General features: G+C 42.6%; 1 protein-coding gene across 1 annotated transcript in view; it reads left to right on the top strand.

Moving 5' to 3' along the window:
* LOC117473409 (ankyrin repeat and fibronectin type-III domain-containing protein 1) overlaps positions 1 to 14,714 on the top strand; it is a 143,507-nt gene that overhangs the window by 28,821 nt on the left and 99,972 nt on the right. The window contains exons 3-4 of the mRNA XM_034118977.1: positions 9,643 to 9,824; positions 14,205 to 14,443. Of these exons, the coding sequence (XP_033974868.1) occupies positions 9,643 to 9,824; positions 14,205 to 14,443 (421 nt within the window). The remainder of the gene's footprint in view (positions 1 to 9,642; positions 9,825 to 14,204; positions 14,444 to 14,714) is intronic.

Raw genomic sequence — 14,714 nt, 5'->3', positions numbered from 1 at the left:
TCTTTAACTCCATCTACTTCCTTTTGATCTTCCCTCATTTCCCTGCCTCCTCCCATCGAGTGGATTTCCTTCCGATAAACTATCCTTGTTTTTCATTATTGATAAAACTGGAGATAAAGAGAGGGCACACGACACACATTGACACAAGTATAGAAGACAAATAGGCAGGGTTGCATTTTCTGTGTGTCTGTGAGAGATTGACATAGACATAGTGAAACACACACAAAGCTCAACTACTGCCACTTCTCCAGCTCTGATCCAAGGCGTGTGTGTGTGTCCTCACTAAGAGTCATGTGAAAGAATCCATGCATGCACGAGAGGGAGAGCAAGCCACATAGACAACATGCGTTAATAAAAGCAGAGAGAGAGGGAGAAAGAGGGGGGTGGGCTCGGATACAAGCATCATAGCAGCTCATATTCTCCCAGCAGCTCCGCTTTCTCCAGCAAACAAGAAGACAGGCGCTGAGACACCACCTGCCTCCCTCTCTCCCTCTTCAATTTCCTCTCCTCTCTCTCTCTCTCCACTCCTTCTTGTTTGCTCTCCAGCGGGGGGGCTTCTGCTGTGTCGATTGCAAGGCAGTTACAAACGTTACTATTTCCAGAGAGTGTGTGTGTGTGCGCTGTAGCTAACGATCTAAAAAGGAGAGCGGCAGGGAAAGGCAGAGCGGGGTTTGGCTTTCCTCCTGCACACTGAGTGCCGCGCACGAGACGATGGGGGAGCGCCGGGAGACTCGGACCTGCGGCCATAAATCCAGGTAGAAGCAGAAGAAGGCATAGAGAAGAGGAGCTTTGCAGAACAAAAAAACTGAAATATTTTGGGTCACATTAAAGGATCTAAAAGAAAGAAGGAGAAAAGAGGAAAGAGAAGGGTGGAGGTGAGGAAAGATGGCGAGTTTTGGGAAACTCACAGACTACTTTAACCGCCGTAAGACTCAAGACGAGCTGCGTGTTGGCAGGAGCTCGCAGCGCAGCGGAAGCTACTGCTGCAGTGTGGCAGAGGCCAGGTAATCTGTGTGTGTGTGTGTGTGTGTGTGTGTGTGTGTGTGTGTGTGTGTGTGCGTGTGTGTGTGCACAGGTATGCCAAGCCACATGGGGGCACGGCACACTTTGTCTCTGTGGCTGTAAACAACGTCACGTCTCTTTGTGTTTCTCTTTGTGCAACACAATGTGCTTGTTTCCATGAGATTACATATATATATTATATCATTCTTTCTTTTGTATCTTTGTGTTTTAGTCACAATTTATTAATTTGCTTATTTGATATCATTGTGTAACAAAGACGCAAATAGCATAGAAGAAGTTTATTGGGGTGAAATCCATGAAGCTAATCTTCATGGATTCATGAGCTCGTACAGGTGTTTGTATACATCTGTGCACATGTGTCTGCATATGTGTGAGCAGCCATTATGTTACATAAGACTGGAGGTGCAGGGGATGAGTGCTGTCAGCTGGGATGGATACTATGGATTCTTCCCACTGACGCACCATTGAGTTCTGAGGCTTTTCTATAGATAGAATCCGGCAGGGTAAAGTCGATTCGCTGCATGTTTTTAGAAGGAGAGACAAAGAGAGGGACTGAGAGCTTTTCTGGGAAGTCTCACATGTATCATACTGTCACACATGTCACTTGTTAGATGCTTTTATCCAAAGCGACTTACATACTCAATACTGTGGGCAATCCCCACAGGAGCAATTTGGGGTGAAGTGTCTTGCCCAGGGACACAACGACATGCTGACTGCAGTGGGGAGTCACAACTCTACTGGTGATAACTTATTACTATCAGGGTACTGTAAGTGCCTAACTCAGGAGCGGATTGACAGCAGAGTTTGAAAGAGGAACAATTGTGAGCATCTAAGGATTGGAAGGTTTTTTATTATTTTTTAATATTATTTTAGGACCACCTGTTCCATTATTATAGACAGACAGACTTTTTAAAGGGGGAGACAGGGGATGAGTCGGAAGCAAACTTGTTTCCTCTGGGACTTACCTGTCCAAGGGCTGCCAGCTCTACCTCCTCATGTTCCTGTTTTCTCGTGTTGCATAATTCATCACATTTTTTATAAAGAAACGCAATATTGACTAGTAAAATATCCAACTCGCACTAATATTCAGTAAAGGTCAACAAACGATATTCAACAGACGTATAAAGAGTTGTTGTTTGGTACAGCAATGATACACGGTACATGACTTTGAAAGGACAGAATGTATTCCCCACTACAACACTGTTTATACGCAGTTCATTTGTGAAGCTGTTCACACCCTGAGAACTACATTTGTATGGCTTTGACAAATTCTAACAAGTTCTTGCTTTGCATCCCCACGCTGCAATTAGTGTCCTAAATCCAGAAGGAGAATGTAATTTGTTTTTCTTGCCGTCAAAGTAGGACGGCGAGAGAAAACTTAGGTGGCGAGTTAAGAGTCCTGTGTTTCTCTTGTTGCAAATAGTGTCTAATTGCTCGTGAGCCGATGTCAGATTACATAACCAGGATGAAATGCTAATGGAAAAATCTGCCACTACTCTAGACTTTTTCCAAATCTCATATCATTCAATCGCAGCACAAGTGTCGACGTGGGAGGACGTGTGATACAAAAAAAGCTCTCCGAATCCCTGCCATCACAAATCCAGCATCTCTCTCATCCCCTCGGTCTCTTTGTCTGCGTCTCTCCCACTCACTGTCTCTTTCTCGCAAGGCAGCCCCTTCCTACGCCCTTCCATCTCTTCCCATCTTTTCCCTCCGTCTTTACATTTATTTTTAATCTCCTACATTTTCTCTGGAGGAGCCAGAGGGGTTTGTGTTCAGATGTTGGACCAGAAAAGGAGAGTTCTGCATCCTCTTTCTGAATGACTGAATCAGTAGAGGAAGTGCAACATTATATATTCCAACATGACAGTATTGCCGTACAAGTACCCATGTCACCTGCCACCTACTGGGACTAATGAATGACCTGGCGTCTTCATTTAGATTTGCAAAGAGCTCACACTGTACAGTACTTCTGCCCCCATCGACCCTACAGACGTATCATTTCAGCTCATGCCAGTTATCATTATTATTATATGTATAACTTTTTAATTAGGACTTTAGTCTATATTACCCTTATGATTGTCTTTGTACAATAAAACCTCTACATTTCAGCTTGAAGACTATTTTGACAAAGACGTCAACACTTCTCGTGGATTGCACATGTTCCTTACCCAGCTGAGCGGTGCTGGCCTAAATAGAGGCTTAATCAGTCACTGCAGGTGTGCTCAATTGGGAGATACCATGTGTTCCAGGAGCAGGGGTGAAGCTAAACTTAATACATACAAGTCTCATTGTTTTGGGGGGTTATTTTGAGTAATTGAGTAGGATATGGTGACTCCTGTGTTATGTTGGGTTTAATTACTTGGCGTAAAGTTGTAGTTTTTATTAACATGAAGTTAATCAATTTGTTTAACAGTTGGTTGGTCTGGGGGAGGGGCTTTTAAGCCTCTGTCCATCATGCCTTAGGCCCAGGCCCCACGGGAACGAAAACGGGTTGTATCCGCATATTTCTCTTGCGTATAGCCCTTTTTGCTACACGACGCCGGAACGGTAGAAACGGCAAACGACAACGGGTCCAAAGGTGGATAGATCTGGGAACGGAGCGCTCTGGGGGGTCCAACGGGGCCGTGTGGTCGCCTATACGGTCATCCTTTTCTGATAATGACGACGCAATAGCCCCGCCTCTCCCCACCTCTGCTGCTCACCCCCGCAAAAGTACACTGCACACTGAATTCAGATTATTTATCTTTATCTCGATATGGACATAAACGCGAGTGAAGTCTAATCTGACAGGACGGAGACACGCAGCTCCTCCCGCTGTGATGCAGCGGGAGCAAAACACACACTTCAAGTCAGATCATCACCCTTAGCTATTTTAATTACCTCTCAAACTACCTAAACTAGTTATAAATATGTTTATTTTTACTGTCGAGTCATCATTACTGGATCAGCTGCTGCATGAGACAGACACTGACGCTGTCAGAAGAGAGGAAAAAGAGACAGCCTCCGTGTATTTTATTATTATATATCATATCGTCGTTATTCATTTGTTTTAAAGCTCAATAAATAACAAAGAAGACCTTTGACCGGCACTTTTATAATTTTGTCCGGAAGATTTAAACTTTAACACACGTTGACCGGCGAAAAACTCTGCCCGTTCCCTCGGCCCCCACCAAGGAGAATAAACAGAAGTGCAGCCATGACAACCATTCTTCTTCGCTGCTTTTGTGGAGGAAGTTGCTGCTTTTGTGGAGGAAGTTACAGCTCCACGTACAGGCTCGGCATATGTACTGCAGCTTTTCCAGCGGTTGGATGTAAACGGAGCTGTCTCGTGTGGCAAGACACAATCCGGTGTATATTGCGTGTGGGCGGAAGCTTTTTGGCGATTGCGTTTGCGTTAATCCTATGCGTTTTGCCGTATGCGTTCCCGTGGAGCCGGGGCCTTAGTGAGAAGAAACTTTTTTTTTGCAAACGGTTTATATTTTTCTCTTTCTGTTTTTAGTTTGGACGTCCAAGTTATTTTTCTTTTCATGATTTTTGGAAATAAATGCAACTCATTTTCAATTTTTAAGACTTATCAACCGTCATTTTTTCTTATTTATTCGAATAGCAGTTTTTTAGGAATGGTCATTATTAATCCATAGTTCCATCAGACGTCATGTTTTTTTCAACTTTACTTTCAAACACTACACTTTAATGTTGTTCAGTTTTACTTAGAATATTCTATTATGTAATCTCTTCTTTAATCTCCCCATATCGGACAGTTGAATTCACATTTTACAGATACTGTATGCAAATGTACTTCTAAAAGAGAAATACTGTAGTTTCAGCACTTTTTTTGCAGACGTTAGGACTCAGTGCGCCCTCTTTGAGATAAAGCCACAAAGGATGGTGACAAGTCAGCCAGTCCATATTCAATGATGAGTGATTATGAATGAGTCTTCTATGAACACGTTCATTTCAATCACTCTGTGATGTAGAGGGAAAGTCCACAATGGCTGGCCTTTGCTTCTGCCTGTCACCTGACTTCTGAATCACTCAACAGGAGAGACAGAGGTTAGCCCGTCTGCTTCAGAGGCTCGGGTATAAAATGCTTCAAAAGCTTCTGTTATAGTTCAGTTTTATCTTTGAGAATATCCAGGATTCTCTTAGTAAAGAAGGTGAAGTCTTAAGAAGTATGGACAAATCATTTGGAACACGTACAAGAAGAGAAATGGCGATTCGGCACTTAAAACTCAGTGAGAAGTCATTAACATTTAATACAAATGTTTAATGAACGGCTCACTTGCAATTACTATTCAACCAATATTTTGCACATACATGAATGGAACCTTCATTACCAAAGATAAAAGAGAGGATCATTAAGATTGGATTTAGAAAATTATTGAAATAGTCTGATTCGTTTCAGTCTGGGTTAAATCTTTAAATGCTTTAATCATACAACTGCTCCTTTAACCAATGGTAGTTTAATAAAACCTCTGTGGGTATGTGAGTCAAATGGAGTGTGTGTGTGTGTGTGTGTGTGTGTTACTACGAGTTGATTCAGCACCTCGGATAGTTCTCACTTCAGCAGCACCCTCACACAGCATGGTGGTTGGTCATTTTTCAACAGTTGCCGTTTTGACGGCGCTGAGCCGAGAAGTCGAGGGTTCACATGAGATTCTTTCTGCTGAACATCCGTTTCCCACAGACCTGGACGTGTTTGGGTTTGGCTCTGCATGTGCTATTATTAAGATCAACATCCTGTTTCTACAAGTGTTTTCACACACAGTGATTTTTCACACATCACCATGACACCATCATCCTATAATCCTTCTGCTATCGCTCCCATTCCTGCTCTTAAGTACCCTATTGTGTCATTCTTATTCTGAAGAAGAAATCCTCAACGAATAAAAGGAGTTTTCTCCCTCGACTGCAGCACCAGAGAAAATACATTTAGCAACACATAGAAAGACAACAAGAACACTTGATACTTACCTCCTCTCCTTCCTCCTCTCCTTCCTTTCCTTTTCTTTCCTTTCCTTTCCTTTCCTTTCCTTTCCTTTCCTTTCCTTTCCTTTCCTTTCCTTTCCTTTCCTTTCCTTTCCTTTCCTTTCCTTTCCTTTCCTTTCCTCTCCTCTCCTCTCCTCTCCTCTCTTCACTTCTCCTCTTATCCTTCACTCTCCTCTCATCTCCTCTCCTCTCCTCCCCCTGTATTTGTAGACAGAGTCGCTTAGCAACAGGTTTGTAGGGTGAGTGAGGCCCAAATTGTCAGCACGGCCTGGGCCGGCTGTTCAGCCCAGTGTGTTATCCTCATGATGTGCTGCTAGGGGGCCAAGTGTGTGTGTGTGTGTGTGTGTGTGTGTGTGTGTGTGTGTGTGTGTGTGTGTGTGTGTGTGTGTGTGTGGTGTGTGTGTGTGTGTGTGTGTGTGTGTGTGTGTGTGTGTGTGTGTGTGTGTGTGTGTGTGTGTGTGTGTGTGTGTGTGTGTGTGTGTGTGTGTGTGTGTGTGTGTGTGTGTGTGTGTGTGTGTGTGTGGGTGTGTGTGTGTGTGTGTGTGTGTGTGTGTGTGTGTGTGTGTGTGTGTGTGTGTGTGTGTGTGTGTGTGTGTGTGTGTACCGGTGGATTTTCTTTATCTATTGCCAACTGTGTGTACGTGTGTGTGTGCTTCAGGCAAATGTTGTGTTCATGCAAGTCAGTATGGATTGGAGGAGTGGGAGAACTGCCTGTTTCTATTACCATCAAAGTGTGTGTGTGTGTGTGTGTGTGTGTGTGTGTGTGTGTGTGTGTGTGTGTGTGTGTGTGAGGCCTGCATGTATACCACTATCAGCTGTTCCTATGATATTCTGCAAAACAAAAGCATTTTCATCATCACACCATCCCTGGTCCTCCGCTTTGAATCCCATCCAGGGAGTCTCTGATCCCAGGTCAAATATCCACAACTGCATCACCGTCTCTACGGGGGTTATTTTACGAGCTGACAGCGAAGATAATGTCAGTACTTTATTTCTCGGGCCTGCGGATGTGCTGACTTCGTGCTACTGTCAGTTTACCTGATCGCTCCCAAGTGATAAACAGCCCTGGGCCTGGAGAGCTGGCGCATTACACACCAACACATTTAGAGTTTTACTCAAGAGTGCTTGTCTGTAAAATGAGAAAGCTGGCATGTGTAGTGAAGATACAACTGAATAATGCCTCATCATTTGATTATTTAAAATGGTAAAATCAAGCATTTAATAATTAGAGTTCATCAATAAATATGAATTATAGCCAAATATGGCCTATTCGCTAATATCAAGCCATAATATATGTATTAAATGAAGTAGGATACAAAACAAGTTATCATATTCCAATTGCAAAATTAGTCAAATCATTATCATCACTTTTTAAATAGTTCCACCGTAGATTAGATATGATTCCATGGTGGATCAAATGATAAGAAAATGGTCTGTTTTACATCAGGTAATGTTGATTTGATGATATTTGCTGGGTTAACACGATTTCTTATTGCCACAGTTAACAGGATGCCGGCTTTCGTCACATTTATGCGAAGATTTGATGTCCTGTTTACCAAACCTCAGATTATTTTCTTGTTGCTCCAACTTCATATTTAATGTCATAAAAGATGCATCAATCGATAGCGAATTTCCTAACATTTAAAATATGTACGTTTTCTTAAAACGAAAGGAAATCACACTTTGAATTATTACGATCATGATCAAGAGAACCGAAAAATGTGGAGTGTGAGAGAACAAAAGAGAACACATGAAGACAGAGAGGTTAGAACTCATACAAAAAGGTGTCCAGACACACATGCATTCTCTTCATACAGATGCTTTGATCATTGCACACATCTGTCAGCTTTAATGGCTGTTTACCGTGTCCTCATCTGACACTGATGAAGTCAAAAATCAAAGTGACAAAAATTGATTTTTCTTAACATCAGCCTGCCATTTTTTTTAATCTCCCTCCATCTCACTGAAACCGTCAGCACACAGCAGCCTGAGGGGACTTAGCTCGCATGTCCTTGTCAGATTTCCAACCTGAGTTTGTGTTTTCTGCACCAAACCTGTCCCAAAAGTGTCTGGAGGTCAGACATCTTCTACTCCTGCCAGACTGGATTGAATCACATCAAGCTGATTAGAGGCTGCGTTGGAGAGGGATCCGCTGCACTGATTCAGTATTGTTCTTTTCAGGCCTTATGTCTGTTCTATTATACACCAGACACAAAGATATCTGTCATGGTTTTATGTCATATTTATCACATCTCTTGTAGGGTATTGTTCTATGTGACAGCTACTTGATTATTTAATTTACAGTAGTGGTAAAAAACCCGCCATGTGTGTCTATTTTAAAGCACATTGTCATACAGAACAACTTCAAGTCTTTTCATCGATCTCTGTTGATGTTTTTACTGCGTTGTGACTTGTCACCAATTTGCCTTTTAGTCGATCTTGTGATTGTGGCTATTGATTGTTGTCCCGCGGCGTAGCATCATCGCTATAAAGAAAGCAATTCCTGTTGGTTGTGTTCCAAATTGCCTCAAGCTTGATTATGCTGGGGTCAAAGCAATTTCACTATTGATCAGTGCAGCTGCTCTCTTGAGGCTCATTAACAGATTAAACTGTGTGTGTGTGTGTGTGTGTGTGTGTGTGTGTGTGTGTGTGTGTGTGTGTGTGTGTGTGTGTGTGTGTGTGTGTGTGTGTGTGTGTGTGTGTGTGTGTGTGTGTGTGTGTGTGTGTGTGTGTGTGTGTGTGTGTGTGTGTGTGTGTGTGTGTGTGTGTGTGTGTGTGTGTGTGTGTGTGTGTGTGTGTGTGTGTGTGTGTGTGTGTGTGTGTGTGTGTGTGTGTGTGTGTGTGTGTGTGTGTGTGTGTGTGTGTGTGTGTGTGTGTGCGTGTGTGTGCATATGCTGGTATGGAATCACACAGGGAGGTTTAAAGGATGAACTGTCTTAAAGCAGATGCTGTGTAAACATTGTTTGTCGTGCTGTAAACATTCCTCCTGGTCAAACTGACCATTAGAATACGATACGTTGAGATAAGATACAATACCTTATGATATCAAACGATAAGATACGATACGTTACCATACATTAATAAATACTTGGACAAGAAACAAAGGAACAGACATTCATCAAAACATTACCATATTTTCAGGACCCTTTAACGCACATTCAATTAAAACGTATTTCATTTAGGATTGACTTTTCCACAAAAGAGTGCTTCCCTTTACCATGGGTCCAATCATGGGACCCTGTTTCTCCAATTTGATGATAATAACTCATATTTTCTGTTCAGGACATGGTTAGGTTCGGAGACAGGCAAGCCTCAAAATATTTGTATCGCCAGCTGATTGATATATATTCAGTCTTTGAACAGATTTTCATTTAGTGGAGTAGTCTTGTTACTAAAGCGTTAAACACTTGTCATGTAGTGTTACTGTCAAACAATAACCATAGGTGTAAAGAAATAAAGAAACATTTATCTACTAGCTCAGAAAGTCTTAAGGCGGCGGGGTTAGAAAGATTTCTGAATGTGTTTCCAGTGATGCGGGAGGCTTCCATTTACATTTTCACATGCTTTTATTGTGTTAATCACTAAAACGATATTTAATGTAATCTAATATTTATGTCGTCCAATCAGGTCGCTGGAGAGGAAGCTGCAGAGACCCATACTGGCGAAGTCCCGTACTCTTCCCAGCATCCCTCAGTCTCCTACATTCTCCAGGGTCCATCACGCTGATCTGATTGGTGGAAGTCCTCCTCGCAGGAAGAACCCGCCCCCTGACGCCAGCCACCCGAAGGCCTGCACGTTACCACCTGCAGGTAGAGAGAAAACTGAAAACAATCAACTACATTATTTTCTTTTTGTGTTAAACAAAACATCACCAGGAGACTTTGTAGAATCCCCCATCTGTGCTATCCTTTCATCTCCTTGTTTTGTTTATTCATTCCTTTCTTCACATTATGTCTCTGACAAATCGCTAATCTGATTCCAACAGTGAATTCAATCAAACAATCCCCCCTGAATGCACTTCACACAATGATGGTGTTGTTTCTCAAAACCTTCCCTTTCATTCTAAAAAAAACCTCTTTCTGCCAGGCGAAATTGGACCGTTTAGCTTCAGCAGCCGGTTCTCGTTCATTCACCAACAACCACTTTAGGTCTTCATAGCAAGAGTCCCAGAAGAGGCCAGATGATGATAAATGACCTCTTAATTGTTCATTTGTGTGCCACTTGAGCTATATATCAGATAAGTGTGTCACGCTGGGCATACGAGCTAAAAGAGGCCACTACAGCTTGAACTAAACACTCAGACATGTCAAACATTTCCTTTGATATTTGAAGAGAGCACAATATATAATGGTACCTCTGCAAGAGCTTATTTTTTCTTTCTCTTTTGCTTGTATAGCAAACACAATTCCTTTCACTGGAGAGGGAAAACTGACACAGAGAATCTGTAAGCGCTCACCTGTTTGAAATGTCAGCGTACCGATTGATTTTTCCTTGGATCAAAAAAACCTTTAAGGTGATGTTATGTAAAACAAAACAACACAGTAGGCTTTGACTCTTAAAGGTCAAACAGGAGCTTTCCTATCCACAAACTCTGAATGAACGCATGTATGTTTCTCATAAAAACGAAATATTAGAACCAAATATTTGTCAACCATTCATCTGAACATTTCCTAACCATAAGCTGCTCGAGCTTGCTGTGACCTACATACAGTATGTGTTAATACATTCATCATTTTCTCACTGGATAATTGAACATCAGTTGATTCTGATTCCAGCAGCCCTCACACGTTTCCTAAGTGGGTCATTTGTAAAGCAATCTTCTCCGCAACCCTTTTACAACATCCGAGACACGGGCAGAATCCACAACTATCAGCGAGCCTTCGCGTCAGACATCCTGGTTCCCATGCTCTGACAGACACAGCGGTAAACAGCCGCCTGTCACTGCTAATTCACGTCACACAACGGCTGACTTTGAGTGAAGCTCCCCTCCAACACCAGATGGAAGAGGATTGCCACATTTCAATTGTCGGGGATAAGGGAAAGTGCTGCGTTATGATCCTCCTTATGTTTAATACAGGAGTAGCTGAATCTGCACTCTTCCCTCTGTGCAGCAAAGGATCTGTGTAACTTTACAAAGACAGAAAAGAAACCAAAACAAATCTGAAGAACTTAAAATAAGACGTCTTCCACTTGAAGTAAACAAAAACCCCTCTGGATTCACAAAGACAGACAGCGACACAAGACGTACAAATTTAGAAATAATCTCAGATAAGCACAAAGTTTTCAAAACAACAACAGAAGCCTCTTTTCGTGCTAACCCCCGAGCCAACATGTTGTGGTGCTGTAAGGAGGCAAGGATGCAAATGAAGTCGAAAAGGCTTTTTGCAATGTCACTGCAGGTGGGTATGATGAGAGGAAGAGCAGGAATGGAGAACAGGAGGGCTGTGATTTTCTGCAGACTGGCACATGTTCAGACAGTCTAACGAGAATCCTGGAGCGCAGGGAACAAACAAGCATGAACCTGGGTAACAAACAACAGACAAGGACAACACTTCTCAAAAGAGACTATCGCCTGGCCTACCACTGTGACTGGAAGTACCAATTTGGAGGAGAAGGGCCGTTGTTGATGTTCCGGAGAGGAGATGACGTACATGCAGACAGGTGTTTTGGAAGAGCAGGGTCCAGATAAACAGCAAGATGGGAACAGGACACACACACACCTGCACACACAAAGAGACAAAGAGGGGACATGGAGACACAGGAAGAGTGGGGAACATAAGGGAGGGACAGGGGGCACACCAGGCAGCATAACACTTTTTTGGGCCAGATTGGACAATGGTGAAAGAGGGAGATAGAGACATGTGTAAAGGGAGTGAAAACTGGACTCAGATTTCTCTGAATTTGGAACCAAAGGATACATTGATTATAGTTTGGTGGTCAAAGGTCAAGGCCACAGCAACCTCACATAACACATTTGTAGCCATAACTAAATGCTTATTATGATAACGTGGACAATTTCGCACAAATGTAATGATGTCATTTTGGAAAGGCATGGATTAATTAACTGGTTGATTACCACTAAGGGACATCTGCGGACATTTGCCTTTTGTTTAGGTTCAGTTGATAATAAGCCCTTAATATGCAAGTGCTTGTTCAAGTGAGTTAATCAAAGTTAAAGACGTGAAAGAAGAATAAAACCCTCCTTTTCCCTCCTTCCCATCCTCGTGCCAACTCTCTTTACCTTCCACGATTATGTGAATGTCCTCCATAACTTCGGCCCTCTCTACTTTAAACCAATAGATCTCTGCTATTACTCCTCTTAACGATCGCGGATTTAATGACATTCACTCCGATTGGTATATTTAGTGCTTCTATTTTATGTCCTTACTTCATGTCTGAGTCTGCGTCCCTCCGTCTGTTTCCCCTCGCCCTACTGCGGCTCCGCTGCAAATATCAAATCGAGGGAGACGGTCTCACGTGGCCCCTTGTTGCCTAGCAACCACTGTCATCGACCATGATATCGCCTCTCCCCGTCTACCCCTCTCTCTCTCTCTCTTAATCTCCCCAGTAGTGCTGAGAAACTTTTCTTAAATTCAAGTTGTTTAATATCCCAGCTACACTTCATGGATTGAAGCAGCATCCCCTATTAGTGACAAGTGTGCCTCCGAGCTACTTTGGGAACTCTTCCCTGGGCATTTAGTTTCAGTATAATTTGGCTCAGTTGCATTTTTGGCTGCGGCTCAGGAAGTGGAACTGATACGTTAATATTTTAGACTCTGAAGATCATTCATAAGCACTCGCAAAGACAGTCACTGCAGAAAGACCTGCAGCTTTTAATAACAGCTTTTATTATAAGGCGATTTGCTTAATGTAAATGTGCCTTTCCAAAGAGATCAGACAAAACATTGGATAGTCATTTCAAGGCTTGGTGGGTAAGGCTCCAAAATGTTTAGCTGTCTCCACACCTTGTCTGAATTTAACTAAGACATTTTTTCTTCTTTTTTTCGGTCTACAGTATGTTAACTAATCTATGATCCAACTGTAAAAAAATAAATAAATGTAATCTTTTTATGTTCTTAACGATTACATCAGCAGTGTTGGGAAAAAAAGGATGTGGCGTCAAATTTAAGATCAGTGGTATGTAAATGTGAAAAATTAGTCAAAAAAGAAATTCTGTCAATGAATTATCTAAAACGTAAATGTTAACTCGAAATTGAAGAAAATTAACACAAAGTTAATAATATTTAACAAGTACATCTCAGTTTACCTAGGCAGCATTAGTCATATACAGTTTAACGAGTTATCCTACGATTTTTGCATAAAATAACGATTCTCAGGTCCTTGCTGCAGCTAACCATAAACAGTTTCTCTAAAGTCAGTTATTTTGTGTTACAGTGTATTGCGATGGAAGCTTGTATACATTTTTACAGATCCATGTTTTTCTTAGCTTATTTTTTCATTTTACACATTTTAATTCCACTGGGTGTTATTTCAATTCCTTTTAGAAGTGTAAGTGAGCGTACTTCAATAGACCTGTTCTAAAAGACCTTTAACTTGGCCCTTCTTTCACTAGAAATTGCTTGTCAAATTTCCCTCACCTTGATGGACAGAGCCAGTGTTGCCAGCATGCCTCAGGTAGGTAACTGAAGGACCAGTAAGTGTTTTATGATTGCTGTTAGTCAGGCGTCGGCCGCTGACTGGGGCGTCTGACAAATATCAAACGCAGAGCAATGGAAGTCCGCTGTGATTATTGCAGCGCAGCTCCGTTCCGACAGCACACATTCATCTCCGCGTGGCTGTGAGAGCTCAGACGTAATGTGAGAGGTGGAGGAAAACGCCACTCTCCCTGCAAATGTGTTCCTCCCTCATTTTTACATCACTTCTCTGGAGCGTATGGAATGATGATGAAGTTGTTAAGGAGGCCGGCTAAGAATAATATTTAGGTGTAAAAACACCATAAAGGGAAGCTTGAAGACGTTCCGGAAATGTTTTATGGAAGCAATCAGCGGAGGACATTCCACAATTAGTGGAATAAGTTTGCAATAATTACCTTGTAGAAATAAATATTCATTCCAATCTGTCTCTCTCTCATTATCTCCGACATTCCTTTCTTCTTCGCTTGTTTCCTTCTTGATTGTTCTCTAATCTTCTCATTTGTTTTCTTTCCCCTCCCGGCTACTTTTCTTCAGCGGAGCTTTGGCGTTTGGAGGATGACATGGAGGGCGAAGATGAGCCCGAGCATGGGGGGTGCACCCAGGTTCGCCCTCGCTCCCAGTCGCCCTTTTCCCACTTCCGGGCGCGAGCTGCTTACCTCCGCAAGAGCGTCTCAGCGGACGACCACCTGGACATGGGCGACGACTTCAGCCCCGCCCCCCCAGTGGAGGTCAAGCCGAGCCGTAGCAACAAGGGCAAGCTGAAGAGGAACTTCGTAAGTCCCTTTTTTCCTTCGTTTTGCGGCTGAAAGACTTACATTTTATCCTTAAAAAAGAAAAAAGTGGGGGGGACATGTCCCCCCTGTCCCCAGTGGAAATTACGCCATGCGTGTGTGTGCGTCAAGTGCAATAAATATATATGCAAGTTGCAACACACACACAGTAAAACTCTGCCCCTCATGTGTTGTATAGGCTGGCACGACTAGGCTGTTCAATGGGGCTGATGTGTTGTGTAGATTCTGCCAGAAGGAAAGGTCACACTCCTTG

Source organism: Trematomus bernacchii, unplaced genomic scaffold (genome assembly GCF_902827165.1).
Source record: "Trematomus bernacchii unplaced genomic scaffold, fTreBer1.1, whole genome shotgun sequence".
Lineage (NCBI taxonomy): Eukaryota > Metazoa > Chordata > Actinopteri > Perciformes > Nototheniidae > Trematomus > Trematomus bernacchii.
The sequence above is the reverse complement of the archived record's forward strand: the minus strand, read 5'-3'. Positions and strand labels throughout refer to the sequence as shown.